Source organism: Lepidochelys kempii, chromosome 11 (genome assembly GCF_965140265.1).
Source record: "Lepidochelys kempii isolate rLepKem1 chromosome 11, rLepKem1.hap2, whole genome shotgun sequence".
Taxonomy (NCBI): Eukaryota; Metazoa; Chordata; order Testudines; family Cheloniidae; genus Lepidochelys; species Lepidochelys kempii.
The window spans coordinates 64,945,579-64,966,480 of record NC_133266.1 but is presented as its reverse complement, the minus strand read 5'-3'; the positions used below and the strand labels follow the sequence as shown (position 1 = coordinate 64,966,480).

The 20,902-nt window shown below is 42.6% G+C and overlaps 2 protein-coding genes across 8 annotated transcripts in view; both read left to right on the top strand.

Annotated features, from left to right (window-relative positions):
* ACADL (acyl-CoA dehydrogenase long chain) overlaps window positions 1-12,848 on the top strand; it is a 31,896-nt gene extending 19,048 nt beyond the window's left edge. Inside the window, exons 7-11 of the mRNA XM_073306711.1 lie at window positions 238-339; window positions 3,830-3,943; window positions 6,655-6,782; window positions 8,945-9,031; window positions 12,053-12,848. Of these exons, the coding sequence (XP_073162812.1) occupies window positions 238-339; window positions 3,830-3,943; window positions 6,655-6,782; window positions 8,945-9,031; window positions 12,053-12,146 (525 nt within the window). The 3' untranslated portion in view covers window positions 12,147-12,848. The remainder of the gene's footprint in view (window positions 1-237; window positions 340-3,829; window positions 3,944-6,654; window positions 6,783-8,944; window positions 9,032-12,052) is intronic.
* A 1,409-nt stretch (window positions 12,849-14,257) lies between these two features.
* Window positions 14,258-20,902, top strand: part of KANSL1L (KAT8 regulatory NSL complex subunit 1 like) — a 97,839-nt gene continuing 91,194 nt past the window's right edge. For 5 of the 7 annotated variants that reach the window (XR_012154379.1, XM_073306704.1, XM_073306700.1 and 2 more), the window contains exon 1: window positions 14,265-14,344. The gene's annotated coding sequence lies outside the window, so the exon portion shown is untranslated. Of the gene's footprint in view, window positions 14,345-20,902 lie in introns of all 7 variants that reach the window. The other 2 variants (XM_073306701.1, XM_073306703.1) reach the window with 2 other exon arrangements.

Sequence of the window (20,902 nt, the reverse complement as noted above, 5' to 3'; positions counted from 1 at the left end):
TAAGTACAGATCAAATGTAGCTGTAGTAATTCTTCAGTTCGTAGTTTTAACTGCAAGAGCAGGATATTCTAAATTAGACTGTAAGGGTGGGTTGCAGTTCAATGAAATTTATATTGAAAGCGAACAGCCTCCAGGGAATATATGTAATTTGGGCTGTAGAAGTCAGGAACTGGATAAGAGGAAAATCTGAGGAAGAGTGAGTTTGATATTAGATATTTTATTTAAAACAATTTTTAGGACACAGCAGAGCTGTTTTTTGAAGATGTACGTTTGCCAGCCAGTGCCTTGCTTGGACAAGAGAACAAAGGGTTCTACTATTTGATGGCAGAGCTCCCTCAGGTAAGACGGACACAAACCTACACTGTTCAGGAAAAGCACAAAGATTTTATTTTGGTCTTTGCTTGGAACTGCCACCTGCAGTTTATGGATTATGGCGAGACAGCTCAGTTTCAGAGGATGCCTACAACCACAGTTTGCTGATGCTTTTATTTTTTAGTGGTAGGAATTCTGCACTGCAAATCAAAGTGAAGCATCTTGGTATATCCGTGAAATAGCTTGCAATCTAATAGTTTCTATTCAAATAATTAGGGTACTGTTTTAGTCAGGGAAGGTATAATAATTGCTACAGAAAGGATTATTACATGTACAGTAACTCCTCACTTAAAGTCATCCTGGTTAACATTGTTTCGTTGTTACGTTGCTGATCAATTAGGGAATGTGCTCGTTTATCACTCGTTTGGCAGCTGCCTGCTTTGTCCACTGCTTGCAGGAAGAGCAGCCTGTTGCAGCTAGCTGGTGGGGGCTTGGAACCAGGGCGGACCAGCAGCCCCCCTATCAGCTCCCCGCTCCCCTAAGTTCCCTGTGCGTCAGCCGCCCAGCAGGCTATCAATTAATGGGCATTTCAGCTGTCCCTCCCCCCACGGCCATGTGCTGCTCCTGCCCTCTGCCTTGGAGCTGCTCTCCGAACCTCCTGCTTGCTGTGGGGGTGGGGGAACCCGGACATTAGCCTCCCCCTGCTCCTGCACCCCACTTACTCCATCTCCATAGAGCAGGGGGGACACACGACGGGACTAGGAATGGAGGGAGCTTCCTGGTAGCAGCTGCTGTGGTCTCAGCTTGCTGATTAACTTAACAAGGTAGTGCACTTAAAGGGGAAATGCACCACACACACACACACACACACGGTGTGTCTCTGTCTCTGTCACCATTAAATTAGGCTTGAATAAAGACTGGGAGTGGATGGGTCATTACACGAAGTGAAACTATTTCCCCATGCTTATTTTTTTCCCCCTACGGTTACTCACACCTTCTTGTCAACTGTTGGAAATGGGCCACCCTGATTATCACGACAAAAGGTATTCTCTTCCCCCCCCCCGATAATAGCTCATCTTAATTGATCACTCTTGTTATAGTGTGTATGGCAACACACATTTTTTCATGTTCTCTGTGTGTATGTATATATAGCTTCATCGAATGCATGCAGTGGAAAATACAATAGGCAGTGGGTTTTAGCCCATGAAAGCTTATGCTCAAATTTGTTAGTCTCTAAGGTGCCACAAGTACTCCTTTTCTTTTTACCTTGTAGAGTGTGAGGCTACATTAACCACAATGAGTTAACCCTTGAGGGCTCAGCCAATTGCTAGTTCATCATTTAGCAGTAAGGTGTTCCCTGGGAAATTTCCCACCCTCTGACTTCACCACCTCAACCAAGCTTCACAATCATCATCACTGTGTACCAGTATTAAATTGTTTGTCTAAAGCTTATACTGTGTGTGTGTGTGTGTGTGTGTGTGTGTGTGTGTATACATATATAATCTTCTGTCTGGAAAAAAAAATTCCCTGGAACCTGACCACCCCCCCACCCCCCCATTTACATTTAATTCTTATGGGGAAATCGGATTCGCTGAACATCATTTCGCTTAAAGTCACATTTTTCAGGAACAGAAGTACAACGTTAAGTGAGGAGTTATTGTATCAAGTTCTCATACCTGATTTCAAGACCAGATCTCTGTCAATAGCACGGGTGTGAAGAACACAAGATTAGAACAGACTTTAAAAATTGAATGCTATGAACAACTGTGCTATCATCTTAACACTTGTGCACTCAGCTCAATAGTTTTAAATATGCTCTTTTTGCCCTCTATAAGCCTCTTAGTGCAGAGTTGACTTTTCTTTGTGTTAAAGGCGAATGCAAAATGCACACCTGCAACTCTCTTACCAGTGGGAATATATGCTAGATAAACTACTTTCTCAATCTATTCAATAAAAAACTGAAAAGTGGAAACATTTTGTAGCGCTCAAAGTGGCTTGTCTTATTAGTAAACTGAACGCAGTTGATCAGTTAATGCAGGTTTGGAAGAGCAGAGAGGAAACTCAGATGCCAAAACCATGACTCTGCTTTTGTCATAAAGCATAAACTATGACTTTGTAGTTACATCATCTAATAAAAATCATGTTTACTTAATTTTACCCTATATGTTAAATATGAGACCTACTGTTTCACTGTGCAAATTCCATACATTATTTATTTAGTTCTTTCAAAGAAAATATTTCAGTGGTTTGAAAAAAAAAAAAAAAAAAAACAAACACAGCAGCAGTGCTCATGAGCACCCCTACAATAGTGAACCAGATTATTTACATGGTTAAGCTAAAAACAATTCTGCAGGAAATGGATCTTAGTTTAAATCTTCTCAGCATTTATGAGAATGGGGAGAAAATTACAAACTTTTAAATGTATTTAGACCAGTGGTTCTCAAACTTTTTTCCGCAGACCACTTGAAAATTGCTGAGGGTCTCAGCGGACCACTTAATTGATCTTTTGATCTGTTGTTTGTACCATTTGCTAACTATTGTAAAGCACTTCAGATAAAAGTGCTATATGAAAAATCCCTTCATAATTTGTTTTTTTGTTCTACAAATAAAAGCGCACACCTCATATTTTAATATCCGTAGTCTTACCTTTCACTTGTGATGGATGTGCCCTCTCTCTCCCCTGCCACGGCAGCCGCCGAGGTGGGGCTGGGAAGGAGGGGGTCTCCTCCGCCACAGCAGCCACAGAGCTGAGGCTGGGGGAAGGAGGGCCATTTCTCCCTGGCAGCCGCAGCCCTGGAACTGGGGAAAATCGCCTCTTTCTCTGGCTGCCGCAGCCCTGCACATCCCAAATTCCTCCACCCCCTCTTCTCACCCCACTGCGCCCGCCCACTTACCCCGTATTCCCCCAAAGGTCGTCACCTCAACTTACATGTGCATCTTCTTCAGGGTCCAGGCACCTAATTAGTGGAGCCACGCCTGCACGGCTCCACTAATTAGGTGGGTGGTTCTTCACTCTCTTGTGTGCGGCCACCCAGGCATGCACCTTGGAGGGAACTATCCTTGGACCACCTGAATAGAGCTCATGGACCACAGTATGCGAACCTCTGATTTAGACAGTGTCCTTCTAAAACTTATTTACATTACTGTTTTATTTGAACTGAAAGATGAAAACCAAATTATTGAAAGATCTGAGCCAAATTGTTTCCATTAAGTCAATGGGAGTATTACATATCACTTTTAGATTTCTTTTTTTCCTGTAGTCCTGTTTATGAAACTTTGGAATGTCACTAAGAACTTTTAAAATTTGGGTCCCACCAAGACAATTGTGTCTATTAGAGTGACAATATTTTCAATTATGCAATATGTCTAGTTAAAACTTAATGGCACAGAACAAAACTAACAGTCAAACTAAACTTTTGTTTTCCAACCTATGTGTGTATCTGTTTTGTGTAGAGAAATTTGAGATTAGTTGCATTGGATAAGAACTCTCAGATTCTTTATCACTTCTGTCTCCAAGGAAAGACTGTTGATTGCTGATATGGCACTTGCCAGCTGTGAATTCATGTTCGAAGAAACAAGGAACTATGTTAAACAAAGAAAAGCTTTTGGGAAAACAATTGCACATTTACAGGTGAGCTTAAACCAAGAAAAAGACAGAAATCCTTCTTTTTGTCTGTTTCTTTATCAGTATAGATATATGTAATTTTCATTTCAATAGAGGTGTTAGTCCAGTGGTTTTGCTTGCCTGTTTTCAAAGGTTCTAAAGTTGGATTAGAAGCAAGTACACCTCTAACCCGATATAACGCGACCCAATCTGACATGAATTCAGATATAATGTGGTAAAGGGGGCTGGTCTGGGGGGTGGGGCTGCGCACTCCGGCGGATCATCAGCAAGTTCGATATAACACGGTTTCACCTATAACGCAGTAAGACTTTTTTTTTTTTTGGGCTCCTGAGGACAGCGTTCTATCGGGGTAGAGGTGTACCTGGAATGACTCTGCTTTCTCTCTCACATTCGGTTTTAAATTGAACATGACTAAGTGCTCTTGAGATAACATTGCTGCTGCTCTCAGATTGGAAGTAGATGTTGCATTGCTGACCTGGTTTATGAATATATAGTGAAAATAGTTTTGTTTATAAAATGGCATTTTACTGTCTAAGGCTCTGATCCTACAGTGCATTGTCATGGATGGACCTCTGCATATGAGCTGAATCCTATTGACTTCGGTGGACTTCCAGGCATGGGGGTCCACCTGTGCACAGTGCATTGCAGGATCGGGGCCTACCTGAGATTGATACTAGGCAAGTTTTTCACAGAAGGGAACTTGTTGTTTTTAATGCCTGTGAAGTGTTAAGCAAATAATTATTTTATAAAGTCTTCAGTTTTATGGCTAGTGTAAATGATTCCTCAGCTGCGAGGCAACTAAATGCACAAGTGACTCCACATAAGAAGTTATATATTGTCCACAGTGCATATTATTCTTGCAGCCATTAATGAGAGTCAGGTGTGAGTTTTGAGACTATGGCTCTACTACTTGTTCAGAATCATGAAAACAGGCTCCGCTTCTCACAGTATCTTTTTTTCTAATCAGAGTAACTTTTGTTAACCATAGTCTAGTAAATACAGACTCAGGGATTCTACCTGCGAATGTAGCAATTTTCAGAAGGTACTGCTTATTTTTTTTCTTAATACAGGAATGATCTTAAGAGTTTCAGAGTAAAACCCTAGGTAGGGGGGCTATTCTGAAAACCATGTTAAACATTTTAAAAATGTTAAACATTTTAATGAGAACGTTGGCCAAGTTCTAGTGTTTGTGATGCATAGAAACTGAATTATACAGGTTGGAGAACGGTAGCCGCCTTGTTAATTGAAATGTGCCCTTGAGATCTAACTAAAAACGTCAAGAATTCCCAGTTTTGAGTCCTGATCCTTTTCCTGTTATCTCAAAGGCAGATCTGTCATTGATTTCAGCAAGAGCAGAATTGGGCCCTTAGAAGTAAGACATCTTAAGTATCAATTCATAATTTCCAGGTGTCATTTAGCATTTCCAATGTCTATACTTAGCACTATGGAAATACCTCTTTTAAAAACTAGTTTTAGTGCGGAGAGTTTGCTTTAAAGCAAGACAACCACTCTCCAATAAACTTTTTAAAATAAAGTATTTTTATCAAAACATCATGCAGTCTGTGCTTTTCTGTGTTTCCTTTCCTTTCATTGCTGATTGCTAAAATGTGTCTGTAATCAAAAGCTGACTGCTTTCTAATTAGTCTGCTGTCTTGCCTAATTCATTTATTACAGGGTTTGAAATCAGTCTATTTGTTTCTGTAGCTTGGATAAAGGAAATGATGAAGCCCACTGATATAGGAGTTTAAGAACTTGTCTTTTTCATTCCCCTGGCTAGTGTAAGGACTACTACCACATAGTTGAGTTTTTGCCCAGCCTAGCTTTATGTAATGTTACAAGTGGACTTCTTCTTTTTCCACAGTATAGCAGATCTCAACGTTAGGAAACTTTCCCTGACAGCCAGTCTAAACTTTCTTTTGTTCAGTTGTATCCATTTATTCCTATTTGTATCTCTTTGAACCTCTCGTTTCCCTCTGTGGACTTGAATTTTAATTATTCTTTAATAAAAGATATTTGATAAATAAAAGTTTTTTGGATTGTGATATTATACCTTTAAAATAAATTTTACATTGAAGAAAATAGTACTTTATGGAACTGCTAATAAACTAGGGAAATTCCTGTATGCGGTATGGTTGTACTTGTGTCAATCCCAGGATATTAGAGAGACAAGGTGGGTGAGGAAGTTGGTCCAATAAAAGATATTACCTCAGCCATCTTGTCTCTCTAGGGAAATTACCAGCTGTTAAGAATAGAAACACATTTTTACCAGAAGGGGGAGCTCAAGTTGCTGAAACATTCGGTAAAGGGCACTGGGTTTTACAATCTAGGAATTTATAGACTCAAACTTCTGTTATCTATTTATTTTTAAATAAGAAAAACACATGACTTTGTGAGTGAAAGACCAGATTTTATAGCTTTTCTTTGATTCACAGGTTCCTTGACTCTGAGCAAATCCTATTTGATTAGATTGGCAGAAATGAGTCTGTTAAAAGAAATGGAAATGAAGCTGCTTTTAGTTTAACAGAACTCTAGCTGCTGTATTGGTATGCCATCTTTCCTGTGGTGGTGTTTCCTTCATGCAGAACATTGCATTTTTTTTTTTAAAGGCATTTCCTTGCAATGACCTTATGGGCATCTTTTGCTTTCACTGGTTTGTTTTAAAATATTTCCTGATTTTTTTTAAATACAAAACATTTTCCCCTCCCAACAAAAATCAGACAGTGCAGCACAAGTTAGCAGAACTGAAAACTCAGATTTGCGTGGGCCGGGCGTTCGTGGACAGCTGTCTCCAGCTGCATGAGAAGAAACGTCTGGACTCCTCCACAGCTTCCATGGCAAAATACTGGTATGCATGTTAAAACAGTTTGAAAATGTTACTTATATGAACTTTTCTGGCTAGAACATTGGCGTAACCAACCCAAATTTTTAGCCCTAAAGGTAACATTGTATGTGATTAAATCATTGTCTGCATCTAACATCAGAATTTATTAGCCCAACTACAGTGATGCATGTGGTATACAGAGAGATACATACACTGAATATTGGTATTGGTTAATCAAATAATTTCAAAATTACTTAGTGTTGGCTTTTAGGAGAAAGGTCTCTTGAGCAATGTGATCCAAATTCAACTTAAATAGTTTTTCACCTGAGAATTAGTTTGAGTTTTTAAAAACCATTTAATTATACAGCTGAAATACTTTAAAAACCAAGGATTCCCTTGCATAATATTTATAAAATATAAAATAAAAGTTTTAGATATGTTTGATAAATCCTGACATAAGAGTTAGGTACTTGACCTAGCCATTTTCTGAGAACTATCTGATTTCAGGAAGAAATAATTAGCTACCTCTTTATTGCTGTTGCTGAGATTGAGCTATTCTTCCTTTTCATCGATCCATTTTTTAACTGGACAGAAAAAGCCCCAGGAACTATTTTTGCAGTTATTTATTAACTTGTGTTTAACCAGACAAAGTTAGACAAGTAGAAACATCTAAGGTAATACGTTTGTCCCGGTGCCAGATTGTTAGCTGCAAAAGTTGGGGGGGAAATGAAGACTAGAAAGTGGCAGAACATTTGCAGAAAATGTATAAGTTTTAATCCTTTAAAAAAAGTATGCAAAAAATGCCACAGGAATCCAGATAGAACATTTACATTAAAAGGAACAATTTTGATTGAGTGTTTCTTGGCACGGATTATACCAAAATACCTGGTACAGAAGCAGAGGCATTTAGCTTTGTGGAGGAGGATATAACTAATGCCAGCCTAAATTCTTTCATCAGTGGATTTTCCAAAGCAAGAAACTTGCAAAATCACCAAAATGCCTACACCCACAATATTTGGTGGCCTTGTCCATATAGGTAATGGAATTTCTGTAACTTTTCCACAGAACTTGAATAGGTTTAAAAATTGCTTGAACAGAGAAACTGCTTCTTTCTCTGGCACCAGTATCCTGCACTTCATTTGACTATACAGTAGTCGATATCCTTTCTTAAGATTTAACCAAAATTGACTATTTTGGTTGGAGGTAGATGCTTAGTTAAATAAGATAAATTTTTGGAAAGCATTATACATCTTTACTGCTGATTTCTGTTGAAAGATCTATAGGTTTTATTGTGTTGTTAACCATTACAGTATTTAAATTAATCTGAAAATCTATTTAGGATGGATAGTTTCATCAAGACATCATTTTATGGTTAAATGTGGTGTAATATAATTCACGAGAAAATTTTGCAGTGGAGCATGCTTGAGGAGAAAGAATTTTATGTACTCTTTCCTATGAAAAGGAAATTGACTTGACTAATCATTTTTCATTTCTTTTTGCTATTATTGAAGTTACTTTTTTGCATTCTGCAAGCATGCAGTCTTTCAAAAAAGAAAATGCAGGAAACAAGTTATAAAGCCCATTCTGTCTAGGATAAAAATGTGTATCAAATTCTGGTTGGAAAGTCCACAAAAATTAACATTATAGAGACAGCTAAACGTAGGGAAGGGGGGAAAATACTTGGAGCATTTATTAGCCAGCATTTATATTAAAAAGTGCAATATAGTGATTCTTAGCATTTTAAAAAAAAGGCATCACCAGATATTATTGGTGTACAGAGAGTATCCTAGTATGTTGCCAAAAGAAAAAGGCTGTGAACAAGAAACATTAGGAAGGATCTGACAGAGGAAGAACCCCCATTGGTTTTAAAAAAAAATCTGTTCGAAGATTGGCATATACAACATGAATAAGCTAAAGGTAAACAAACTTGTCTGTATTTGAAAGCCCTCCTTTGTGAAAGTTCTATAAGAAAGGCCAAATTCTTGAATGTTAAAGTTAAAACATTTGCCAGTTATTCTTCTTTCTGGTCCTCTTTTTAAAAGACCAAACTTCATCACGGTAATTCCTAACATTCTGGATATGGCTATTATATGTAAGAAAATTTGATAGTTAAATGTTTGTTTTACTTCTTTATAGATCTAGTAGCATAATGCTTCAAAACCAAACTTCTGTTCTTGCTGTTTTAGGGCTTCTGATCTCCAAAACAGCGTGGCTACTCAGTGTGTACAACTTCATGGAGGATGGGGGTACATGTGGGAGTATCCAGTTGCAAGGTGGGTGTAACATTTCAGTGCTGAATTATGAAAGATTAACAGCGTTGTAAAATGAGGCATTTTCTTCATATGTATTTGTAAACTGGGAGAAACTAATCACTACTAATACAAAGCAGTTTACCAATACATGTAAAGGAAATGCCTTTGTGTAGTTGGTTTTACTATTTCTCCTGTACAGTCAGTTAGGTAGCTTTTCCTCTTGTTTGTGTCTTCCTCACACCAAAAGGTGGAGAGAGTAATTTAAAGTCTCATAGCAAAACCCTCAAAAATGGCAGGACTTTAGGGCAGATGAATTGTCAGAAATTACTTCTAACTCAGTTTTTTTTTAAACTGACCTGATTTCAAGTTGTTGTCCCTTTAATAATATTTTATCCTGTTAATGCTGCTTTAAGGTAACTTTTTTCTCTTTATTATTGTGCATGAGCCTGTTCACATTTTGAAATGATTGTTCCATCCTTTGAGTAAATAGCAACTCTAAAGTACACTGAGTTCCATTATCGTATCGGCATATCTAGCAACCCGTATGCAGGTTTGTAGGGCCCCTGTTGTTAATGTACTGGTAGTAACTATCTCCCACAGCCCTGCAACATTTAAAAAGCCATACTTAGAGTCTTACATCTTCCTGGATACTAAATTTTAAAATTACTTTCTGGGGAGAGCTGTGGTTGTGATGCTGTGTTTAGTGGTTCATGGAGTGAAATCATCAAGGATTCTTATCCATTTCCCTATGCTGCTGCCCAGGCTATAGTATGCTCAGGAGCACAGCTCAGTCCCCAACCCACTGGGAGGGTAGGGAAAGGGGAACTGGATGGCTTGGGGATCAAGAGCCTTTCATTGTTGAGTTCAGCCACCAGTTCAAATGAAGCTGAAGTTAGAAGTGATTAAAAGCTACAGCCATCAGATGGATGTTCAGTGGTTTGTGTGAAATGAATTGATAGTTTCAGTTCATTTCCTAGTGGGCAAATATTCACCTCTCAGAAAGCACCCACTGCACAATTAGAAACCCTGTCAGCAAGGAATGGATTCAATGAGTATGGCACCTAAATTACTACCTTGGACCTAGAGATGTTCTTTTTCTTGGGGCACAGAGGCACACTAGTAAGTGTGGGCGAGCTTACAATTCGTATGTTGTACATGTGCTGTGTATAAATGAAGGGTTTCAGTCTTCAGAGCTGTTAATCAAGCACTAAATTAACTGAAAATGGGGAAGGGAGAAAATGATAAAAGAATTGGGAAAGGGTGAGCAAATACCAGCAGGTATTACTTCTAGACTATAAAAGACATTATTTTGAATTAAAAAAAGGAGGGGGACATAGAAAACAATAAAATAGAACTTTGCAAGGCAGCCTATGGAAGAGAAACACAAAAAACGAAAGGGGAAAAAAATGTTTAACCCCAAGTGCCCAGTTTGGGACAGTTCCCCAGAGATGTACAGGGTTTCAAATGTAAGCATGTTCTTACCCTGTGAGACTTGGCATAGGCAAGGGGGCGGGGAGCGGGGGGAAGGGGGGCTTGGATAAGGGGCAGGGGATCCCAGGGGGCAGTCAGGGGATAGGGAGCGGGGGCAGTTGGATGGGTTGGAGGTAGGGCGGTCAGGGGGCAGGGTTGGATAGGTGTGGGAGTTCTGGGGAGCCTGTCAGGGAGCAGGGGTGTGGATAGGGGGCGGGACAGTCGGGGACAGGGAGCGGGGGGGGTGATTAGGGGTGGGGGGGGTCCCAGGAGGGGGCAGTCAAGGGACAAGGAGAGCAGGGGGGTTGTATGGGTGGGGGGATTCTGAGGGGGGCAGTCGGGGCAGGGGCCAAGCTGTTTCAGGAGGCACACCCTTCCCTACCCGGCCATACAGTTTCAGAACCCCGATGTAGCCCTCAGGTTAAAAAGTTTGCCCACCCCTGTTTTACCCTATACTATACAGATTTCACGGGGGAGACTAGAATTTCTTTAATTGGGGGTCCTAACTCAAAAGGGAGTTGCAGGGGGATCACGGTATTGCCACTTCGACGCTGACTTCAGAGCTGGCGGCCGGAGAGTGGCGACTGCTGGCCAGGTGTCCAGCTCTGAAGGCAGCGCCCTACCAGCTGCAGCGCAGAAGCAAGGATGGTAAGACCCGTACCACGCCACCCTTACTTCTGCGCTGCTGCCTTCAGAGCTGGGTGGCTGCAGATTGGTGGCTGCTGACTGAGGGCCCAGCTCTGAAGGCAGCCGTGCTTCTGGCCAGCAGCCACTGCTCTCCGGCTGCTCAGCTCTGAAGGCAGCGCTGCCATCAGCAGCTGCACAGAAGTAAGGGTAGCAGTACAGCAACCCCGCTACAATAACCTTGCGAGAAAACACACACACACACACACACACTCCTTTTTGAGTCAGGACTCCTACAATTACAACACTGTGATATTTCAGATTTAAATAGCTGAAATCATGAAATTTACTATTCTTTTTTTTTAAAAAAATCCCATGACCGTGAAATTGACCAAAATGGACTGTGAATTTGGTAGGGCCCTACGTACAGGGTATCAGCAAGTATATTTAATTGTAATTTTTTATTTATTGGTGAAAGTTTCTAGAATTTTACTTGTTGCATTTTGAACACTTCTATTGAGTAAAATTCTAATTTTCCTATTTCAACTTAAGAAACTCTGCCAAACTCATACATGCTTCTGAGTCAATTGTTTTTTCTTCTCTTAAGCTTAGACTATAATCGCTTCACATGTTTTCACTTCTCTACCAGAATAGTGCTGACAAACTGCAACATGAGCATTAAAGCACAAGTTCCCTTATTTGGAATTTGATTAATCAAATGATCACAACCTGAGCAACCCAGGATGATAACTGAATTATGCTTTTTGTTTTCTCCTTAATAAAATATCCTGAAAGAGGGATCTGAGTTCTCACTGCAGACAGATCACACTTGAAGTATGCTGGATCTTTAAAGAGAGATTTTCCCATTTACTAAGAATTTGTTATATGGTTATTTTCAAGAAGTGTCTCTTTAACCACTCACTCTGCCACTACTTCTCACTTTTTCAGAGCTTTTGTGGATTCTCGTGTCCAACCAATCTACGGTGGAACCAATGAAATAATGAAAGAGCTCATTGCTAGAGACATTGTGATTGATAAGTAGGCACATGGCTATACTGGAGACTGCTTCCTGAATCCTATCACAATTAATACGGTATTAAATCAGGCACCAGAATGCAAGTAAAATTAGTAGTGTGCTGCTTTGAGGAAAAGGAACTGTTAAAAACTGTTGTACTGTAGTTAAACTACAATAACAAAATGTGGTCTCTAATATTTAATAATATTAATTTGTAATGCTGTCTTTCCTGGTGGAAAACACTAGGACTAATCAATCCTCTGAATGATTCAAAAAAGTTTGAGGCAAGAAGATCGTACGTATTGGTAGTGAAAAGTATGGTCACTTTGGAATGATACAATTAACTTGATCTTTGAAACATAATGTCATTATATTAAATCCCAGTCCTAACTGTTCAGAATTAAACACAATCAGATCGTCAAAGAAACCACTTTTTTCTTAAAGTAAACAACACCAAACCACAACTTTGGACTTACAGTGTTAAATGTAACTGTAGAACTTGGACCTGTCACTGACTCACTGCCACCCCTGTTTAATAATTTATCTGTTTGAGAATGTACTTGATTTTTCTCTTATAATTATCTGGCTTTTTGCATTGCATTCCTCTATGATGATGATAAATGAGTGAGTGACTTTCACTTTTGAGCTTTATAATGAATTACAAAAATGTAATAAGCTTTACAATGAAACTCAATGTGCCTTATTTCAATACGTACTTATTTTGTATAAATAAGCTTAATAAATTTAAAATGCAAAATATCAATGTTCTGAATTCTTTGAAAAAATCAGAAGTTAAATACTATAAAATAACTACTTGGAATTGCCCTAGTAAAATCCATATGTTGATATAGTTTGTAAGAAAGGACACACTTGAGTAGCACATCCTCTGATTGTTAATAATCTGTGTGAATACCTCTGTAAAAGGCCTATTGGCCAATTCTCAGTAAGTCTTCAATCATCAGTTGGAGGTTTAGTATTTAAATAGAGCATGCTACTAATACAAGCTTTTATAGCTTTTAAATATGTGCTATGAATCAGCCGAATTACACAACTACAGAACTGTGGTTTTTTTGCTAAGCCACATGTGTAATTAGTGATTTAACAAACTTGTAAATGCACAGTAGTCATCTTTTAGAAATAAGCTGTGCTGACATTATGGTTTCTATAGTATGGCATATAAGTTTATGGTTTAAAGGGACATTGTCACAAGTGGTAAGCTTACTGGCAGTTTCAGCAACAGAAGCCAGGAACTGAATGGAGACTGATCAACCCACTTAACTTTAGAGGTGAACTTGTCATATTAGGATTGAAAAATGTTGGGGCAGTAAGAAAAGCTTATGGCTGCTTCTGTTGGTGCTAAAATTACTGTTTGGATGAACAGATTTCTGGCTCTAGGACTGTCCGTCACAACCATTAAATCAATTAAATTCTACAAATGCTAAATTCATTCAGAATTAAAGGTGATGGACCAAAAACTGGACCAAACAGATACACGTATACCTTATTATTTCCATCTTGTCACAGTGTGTATGTCCTTGCAATGCAGGTCTATTGAAAGTTGATAGGGCTGCATCAAGACATACCTAGGTGAATTTGGAAACATTAGCAATTGCATTTGCACGCACCGTACAATCCTTTGCACTAGTTTTAGTGCACTGCATCCAGGGAGATGCTATGGTAGCCCGTGCAAAGGATGCTGGGGTGCACGTTTGAGTCTCTGCTTGTCTCTCCCCCCCCGGTTTTATTATTCCAGGAATGGAGAAACACAGCCAGAAGATTCTTGCAGGTGCTGATGGAGGATGGTAGCAATGAAGGGGGAAGAGATTCCAAGGGAACATGTAGCTACTGGGGGCAGGGGCCTATGTCCAGGCACGGCTACCTGGGCGCCCTCCACCTGGGTGCACGTGCTGGGGTTATCCCGGGGAGGCGGGTAGCTCCCCGGGCTCAGGGGCACAGCTAGGCACGGAATCCTAGAGCCCCCGCCCTGCCCAGACGTTCCACACGCCGCTGTCAGGCCACGCCCCCTCCCCAGTTTTGCATAGCCCCACCCACCCCGCCGCAGATTGGCCAGTTCTACCCCCCCGGCCGCGGCCCCGCCTCCGCCCGCCGCCTTTAGTTGGGAGCTGACTGTTAAACAGCGGCACAGATTGAGGAGAGCGCAGCCCGGGTGGGAGGCGGGCGGCGCCGCCGCTGTGGAGACGCCGAAGAGCGGAGCCACCGAGCAGGCGAGTGTGCGTGGGGCTGCGGGGACCTGAGCCGGGCACAGCCGCGGCGGCGACTCCCCAGCCGGCCTCTTGGCAGCGGCTCCCAGAGGCGGTTGGTTCCCGCGGCCGCGGCCCCCCTCCCCCCCGTCCTCGCGCCCCAGGGCCGGGCTCAGTGTTAAACTGCCAGAGGGGCGGGGCCAGGGCGGGCGAGGGGAGGCAGAGGCGGGGTTGGGGGCGGGGCCTAGTGGCAGGGGCGGGGCTTGGACGCTGTGGGGAGGCGGCGGGGCCTGGGCCGTGGGGGAGCTGGAATGTGGAGCGTAGTGTAGCTGCCTCCGGGCCCCGCCCCTCCCGCGAGGGCCTGGCGGGGCGGGGCCTCTGGGTGGGGGGCTGTGCCTGTGCGGGGCCAATGAGAAGAGCCCGTGCGCGCTAGTGGGCGGGGCCGGGCGCTGTGCTGAGGCGGGTGGGGCCCGCCTGCCCTCGCTTCACCCCCCGCTGGGAGTCGTGGCCGGCCCCCGGCGGGGGCGTCAAACAGCCGGCGATGCGGCGGCGGCGGTGCGGGGGCCGGGCTCCGCTGTGGGGGCAGTGGGGCTCCGCTGGCTGGGGGCGGCCTGGAGCGGCTGCGTTGCAATAGGCGTAGGGAACGAGAAGGAAAGCCCAGCGCACAGCGGTGGTGGGGCGGGGGGATGCGCTGGGGAGGTCGGGGCGCGATGGAAGAGGGGGGGTGGCTTGGCTTTCTGCTCTGTACGTCGGCGGCGAACACGCTGCCACTGTTTGCCATTGTATCCCCCGGGAAACCCACTGCAGCCTGCCGGCAGAGCCAGCGTGGAGGCATACAGGCCCCTCCGCTGCGGAGGAAATTAGAAACCTGCCTCTCACGTTGGCTGGCGTTCTCCGCCCAAAAAAACAAGACACATGCAGATGGATTCAGTTACGACGTTTGTTTTAAATGTAGCTTCTTGAAAACAGTGGTATCCCCATTTGGTCTATAAAACTCAAAATATGTTTTGGATTCGAAGGTGGCGTAATACAGAGAGAGTGGAAAAAGAGAGTCACTTGTTCTTTGCAGGATACTTTACCAAGAAAAGTTGTTTTTTTTTGAAGAGGGGAGCTGAATCCCTAAATGCCTTGAAGGGCTAAATTTGCTCTTTCCACTTCTTCCTAAATGCTGGAATTTATAGATGAGATAAAAATAAAACTGTTTAACATATCAAAATTCCCATTTTCCGTTACAAAAATGCTCGTTAAAACTTGAACTCTGTCAGATATGGGATAGAGTTGGATACAATCAGATAAAAGAAAACTAATTTTAGACTAGGTGGGGCTGTAAATTAAAAATAACACAGTTTAGGAAATATACAGAGAAGGATGAGGTAAGCTATCCTTAAAAGGGATAGATACTATACTGAAAAATCACAATTCTGTCTGAAAAATCTTATCTAGTATAGTTACAGATAACACCTAAGGTTAATTGAAATAAAGTAGAATTTTTTTTCTCTTTTTAATGTTTGCTTTGTGCATTTCTTATTTCATTGATTATACAGGAAAAACAATGAAACTGCCTATATACAGAGCCAGTTTCCTCTTTTAGTTTGTGTGGATCTTAGAAGAATGTGCACCCTCTAGTTTCTAGGGGGGTCTCTTTGCTGTTCTACTTTCCTCTGTGATTTGTCCCCTCCCCCCCATGAATATTGTTCTTTCCTTGGCTGTTTTACTGCAGTTTCTGCCTAGGCCTTGGATGAGGTATTAATACATTGCCCTTGTATAGGACGTTCCAGTCAAGGAGCTCAAAGTGATCTACAAGTATTAATTGTTATATAGCATAATAGATGTGCATGATACTTCAAGTCTCCCAACAGTACAATGAAGAAGGTAGGCATTGTTGCAGTGTATTGGTTTTCCAGTTGGGCAAGTGGAAACACAAAAGTTTGGGTCACCATTTTCAAAAGTAGCCTTTGATTTTTTGGATGCCCATTTTGAGCCTAATTATCAGATTCCATTGCCTTGATCTGGAGGTGAGGATAATCAGCCCGTCTCAAAATCAGGCCCAGACTACCACAAGTTATGTACCCAGAATCACAGATCATTTTTGATGGGGTAATCTAAAACATTAGTGGGTGTGGAATGGGTTTAGGAGTGGGACTCAAGAATGCTTGCAGATGTCTTGTGTGACCTTGAGCAATTCATTTAATCTACCCTGTGGCTCAGTTCCTCATCTGTAAAACAGGAATGATGCTTCCCTATCTCAAAGGGTGTTTTAAGAGTAAAATCCATTAGTGAGTGCGAAGCACTCAGCTATACTACAGTGAGGAACATACCATTACCTATGTAGGTATGTAACTTACCTGTGTTCATGGGTGGAGTCAGAAACAGTCCCTTGGTCTAATCATTAGATTTGGCCACTGATTAAAAGGTAACTATGTTTCATAATATTGACCAAAAAACTTCCATGAAACTTCTTGAACAATAAAGCTGGAAAATGCATAAGGTTACTGAGAGAGCAAGAACATAAACATAGAAGACTGATCTATTCACCCAGAAGGCTTGTTCATTCCATTGGTCTGTGATATTCTATGAGTTCTATGAGTTAGCATTGGGAACTCCCATAAATGTTAATACAGTGGATCTCAAACTTTTTTACTGGTGACCCCTTTCACACAGCAAGCCTGTGAGTGCGACCCTCCCTAATAAACACACTTTTAAATATATTTAACACCTTTATAATTGCTGGAGGCAAGCGGGGTTTGGGGTGGAGGTTGACAGCTCCCCCATGTAATAACCTCGCGACTCCCTGAGGGGTCCCGACCCCCAGTTTGAGAAATCCTGTGTTAATAGAATTGCAAGTATAAAGTCTCAACATGTTAACAGGAGAATAAACACTAAGTTGGTCTTGTTTAAAAAACATTTTATGGAACCTCTTCAGAGACTGACTGATTCAGAGGGATATTTGAAATAATCACATACAGTTTCTTTATGGAGCTTGTAATGTACTTAGAAGTAATACAAATATTTATATTAGAGACATATGTACAACATGTTGAGAGCCCTGAGTGATCCATTTAATACAAAAAATCTCCTAATTTTAGCATGATAGATTCAAAACCCCAATTTTATTGGTTAGTCTCTAAGGTGCCACAAGTACTCCTTTTTGCGAATACAGACTAACACGGCTGTTACTCTGAAACCTGTCAATTTTAGTAAATGTTCTGTTACAAATAAACAGATAAATATGAGGACACTAAATATTAGAACATCTGAACTAACTGATAGAGGGGAGATACACTTTGAAATATTGGAATAGCATATGCTCCTGGATTCAATATCATTGAGGAACAAGGGGAAAATATCTTCTCCATTCAGGGCTTTTAATGAGTTACGGATTTATCGTAAATGAGTAGTAATGAGTTCCAGTTGAAGTATGTCCTTTTTGATGTTTTGTGTAATTAAAACAGTGTAGGTGGTCTGTTGTAAATTGGCAGGTTTCAGAGTCGCAGCCGTGTTAGTCTGTATCCGCAAAAAGAAAAGGAGGACTTGTGGCACAAGAGACTAAGGTGCCACAAGTCCTCCTTTTCTTTTTGTTGTAAATTGAGTCCCTTTGTGTTCAAAGAGAGACCACTGTAGGTGTATAATGTATACTCATTTCAAAGATGAGTAATTTATGATTTATAACTGCTGGAGCGTACATAATGCTTGAGTTCATAGCTCCCTCTGTACAGTACTGACTGCACAGTAAGAGCTGTTGAAACACAGAGACTCCCCACATTGCCCTCTTTTTCGGAGTTACTAATAGAACAAAATAGTGAAATATTTACATATTCATAGTAAGTAACCGTGCTGCTTCTGAACAATAAACAAAAGCTGCTGAGCAGGATTATACCTTCTTTTTAGGTCAGTGTAGAGTCCAAAGTGGTTAAGGGTGGACTTCTCTTTGCCCTTCGTAACTTTAACCAGGACGCTGTTGGGGCCAGCATCTCTTCAGTTATGGTTTCTACAAACCCCTACTCCTGCAAGGAGTCCCAGTGATTAAGTGGCTAGTGCGGGGGCAAACGTTTTGGCCCATGGGCCACATCTGTGTATGGAAATTGTATGGCGGGCAATGAGTGATCATGAAATTGGGGTCGGGGTCCAGGAGGGGGTGAGGGCTCTGGCTCTGGGGTGGGGCCAGAAATGAGGAGTTTAAGGTGTGGGAGGGGGCTCCAGGCTGCGGCATGGGGTTGGGGTGTGTGTGTGGGGGGGGAGGGAGGGCTCCAGCTGCGGGTGCAGGCTCTGGGCTGGGGATGAGGGGTTCGGAGGGCAGGAGGGGGATTAGGGCTGAGGCAGGGGGTTGGGGCATGGAAGGGCTCAGGGATGCAGGCTCCAGGTGGCACTTACCTCAAGCAGCTCCCAGAACCAGCAGCATGTTCCTCCTACGTGGAGGCGCGGGTATGTGCCTCTGCACGCTGCCCATCTGCAGATTGCCTCTCCTGCAGCTCCCTTTGGATAGCAGTTCCCGGCCAATCGGAGCTGTGGGGGTGGCGCTTGGGTCGGGGGCAGCACACAGAGCCCCCTGGTTGCCCTTAAATATAGGAGCTGGAGGGGGGACATGCTGTTGGTTCCAGGAGCCCCGGCACACATGCGCAGAGTGGCCCCCGACCCCACTCCCTGACTGGAGCACGGGAACGGGACAAGCCCCAGACCCTGCTCCCCAGCAGGAGCTCAAGGGCCAGATTAAATTCGCTGGTGGGTCAGATGTGGCCCGCGGGCTGTAGTTTGCCCACCCCTGAGCTAGTACATGAATTGTGATTTTTCAGGAACAGGTCTTAGAGACACTATCAACTTGAATTCTAGTCATTTCAAACATTGTATTAAATGTGGTTTTGGATATTACACCAGGCCCTAGCTCCTGTAAACTTTTGTTTATACAGTCTAATTTTCCTATTTTTTTTTAAATGCCTTCTCATTTTTTAAAATGCTAACTCATGTAGAAGAAACAGTGTAAGTTTCTATACATTAAATCAGGGATGGGCAAACTGTTTGGCCCAAGAGCCACATCAGCATTGCAAAACTGTATGGAGGGCTGGGTAGGGAAGGCTGTGCCTCCCCAAACAGCCTGGCCCCCACCCCATATCTGCCTTCTCCCACTTCCCGCCCCCTGACTGCTCCCCTCAGAACCCTCGACACATCCAACCCCCCCTGCTCCTTGTCCCCTGACCACCCCCTCCCGGGACCCCTGCCCCTAACCTCCCCCCGGTACCCCAACCCCTATCCAACCTGCCCTGTTCCCCATCCCATGACTCCCGTCTCCAGAACCTCTGCCCATCAAACCTCCCCCTGTCCCCTGACTGCCACAACCCCTATGCACACCCCTGCCCCTAACCGCCCCCCGGGACCTCACCCCCTATCCAATCGCCCCCTGTCCCCTGACTGCCCCTGGGACACCCTGCCCCTTATGCAACCCCCCCCCACCCCCCCGCTCCCTTACCATGCTGCTCAGAGCAGCAGGAGCTGCCAGTCACGCCGTCTGCGCTGCCTGGCAGGAGCGGCAGACCAGAGTGCTGGCGGTGCAGCGTGCTGCGGCTGTGGGGGAGGAGGAACAGCAGGGGAAGGGGCAGGGTCTAACCTCACTGGCCGGGAGCTCAGGGGCTGGGTGGGATGTGGCCTGCGGGCCATAGTGTGCCCACCTTTGCATTTAAAAACTGCTGATTCATAGAATTTCATAGAATAACAGGGTTGGAAGGGACCTCAGGAGGTCATCTAGTCCAACCCCCTGCTTAAAGCAGGACCAATCCACAAGTTTTTGCCCCAGATCCCTAAATGGCCCCCTCAAGGATTGAACTCACAACCCTGGGTTTAGCAGGCCAATGCTCAAACCACTGAGCTGTCCCATTCAAAAAGTAACTAAACTGAAAACAATATTTTTTTCCTTTAATCTCTGTTATAATAACTTGAAGTGTTACTTGTAAATAAGGTAGGTACAAAAGAGAAGAAAGGTTGTCAAGTTGATCGCGTCCCCTTAAGCAGTCTAGTTTGAGGCTAAAAATTTAGAATTTGATTTCAAAATGTGGGAAGAAGGGTAGGAGTGCACAGATGGGGTTTACAGGACTCTATTATGAATAGAAATGTTCTTTCATTTTAAAAAAATCAGTTAAACATTTCTATTTAAAGGTTTTCCTGAAATTGAAGCTAAAGCCTCAGCACTATGTAAGTTCATGAGAATCAGAAAGTGAAAGTAGCTATAAACAAAAGTGAAACTGATCAGTCTATTTATGTTGCTTCTTCTGAGGGAAATACCCGAAGTAAACCAGTATCTTCCACATGTAAAAGTAAACAGATTTTAAAAGTTCTTTATTTTTAATAATCCAAGATGGGTAGTAGTAACCAACATGACATTTTACTTAAGTTTTGAATGCATCCCTTTAAACACATTTGAAAATAGAAAGCTAAGGAAGTCTCAAAGAGGGAGGTCAGGAATGGATTAGAAAAGGACAGGAATAAGGAAAAGATGCGGAAAGAAAATGAGAAAATAAGACAAAAGTGAGAGTGGAGTAGAAAAGTAGGATGTGGTGGGGTGCGGAGGAATTGAACAACAGTGACTGTTAGGGG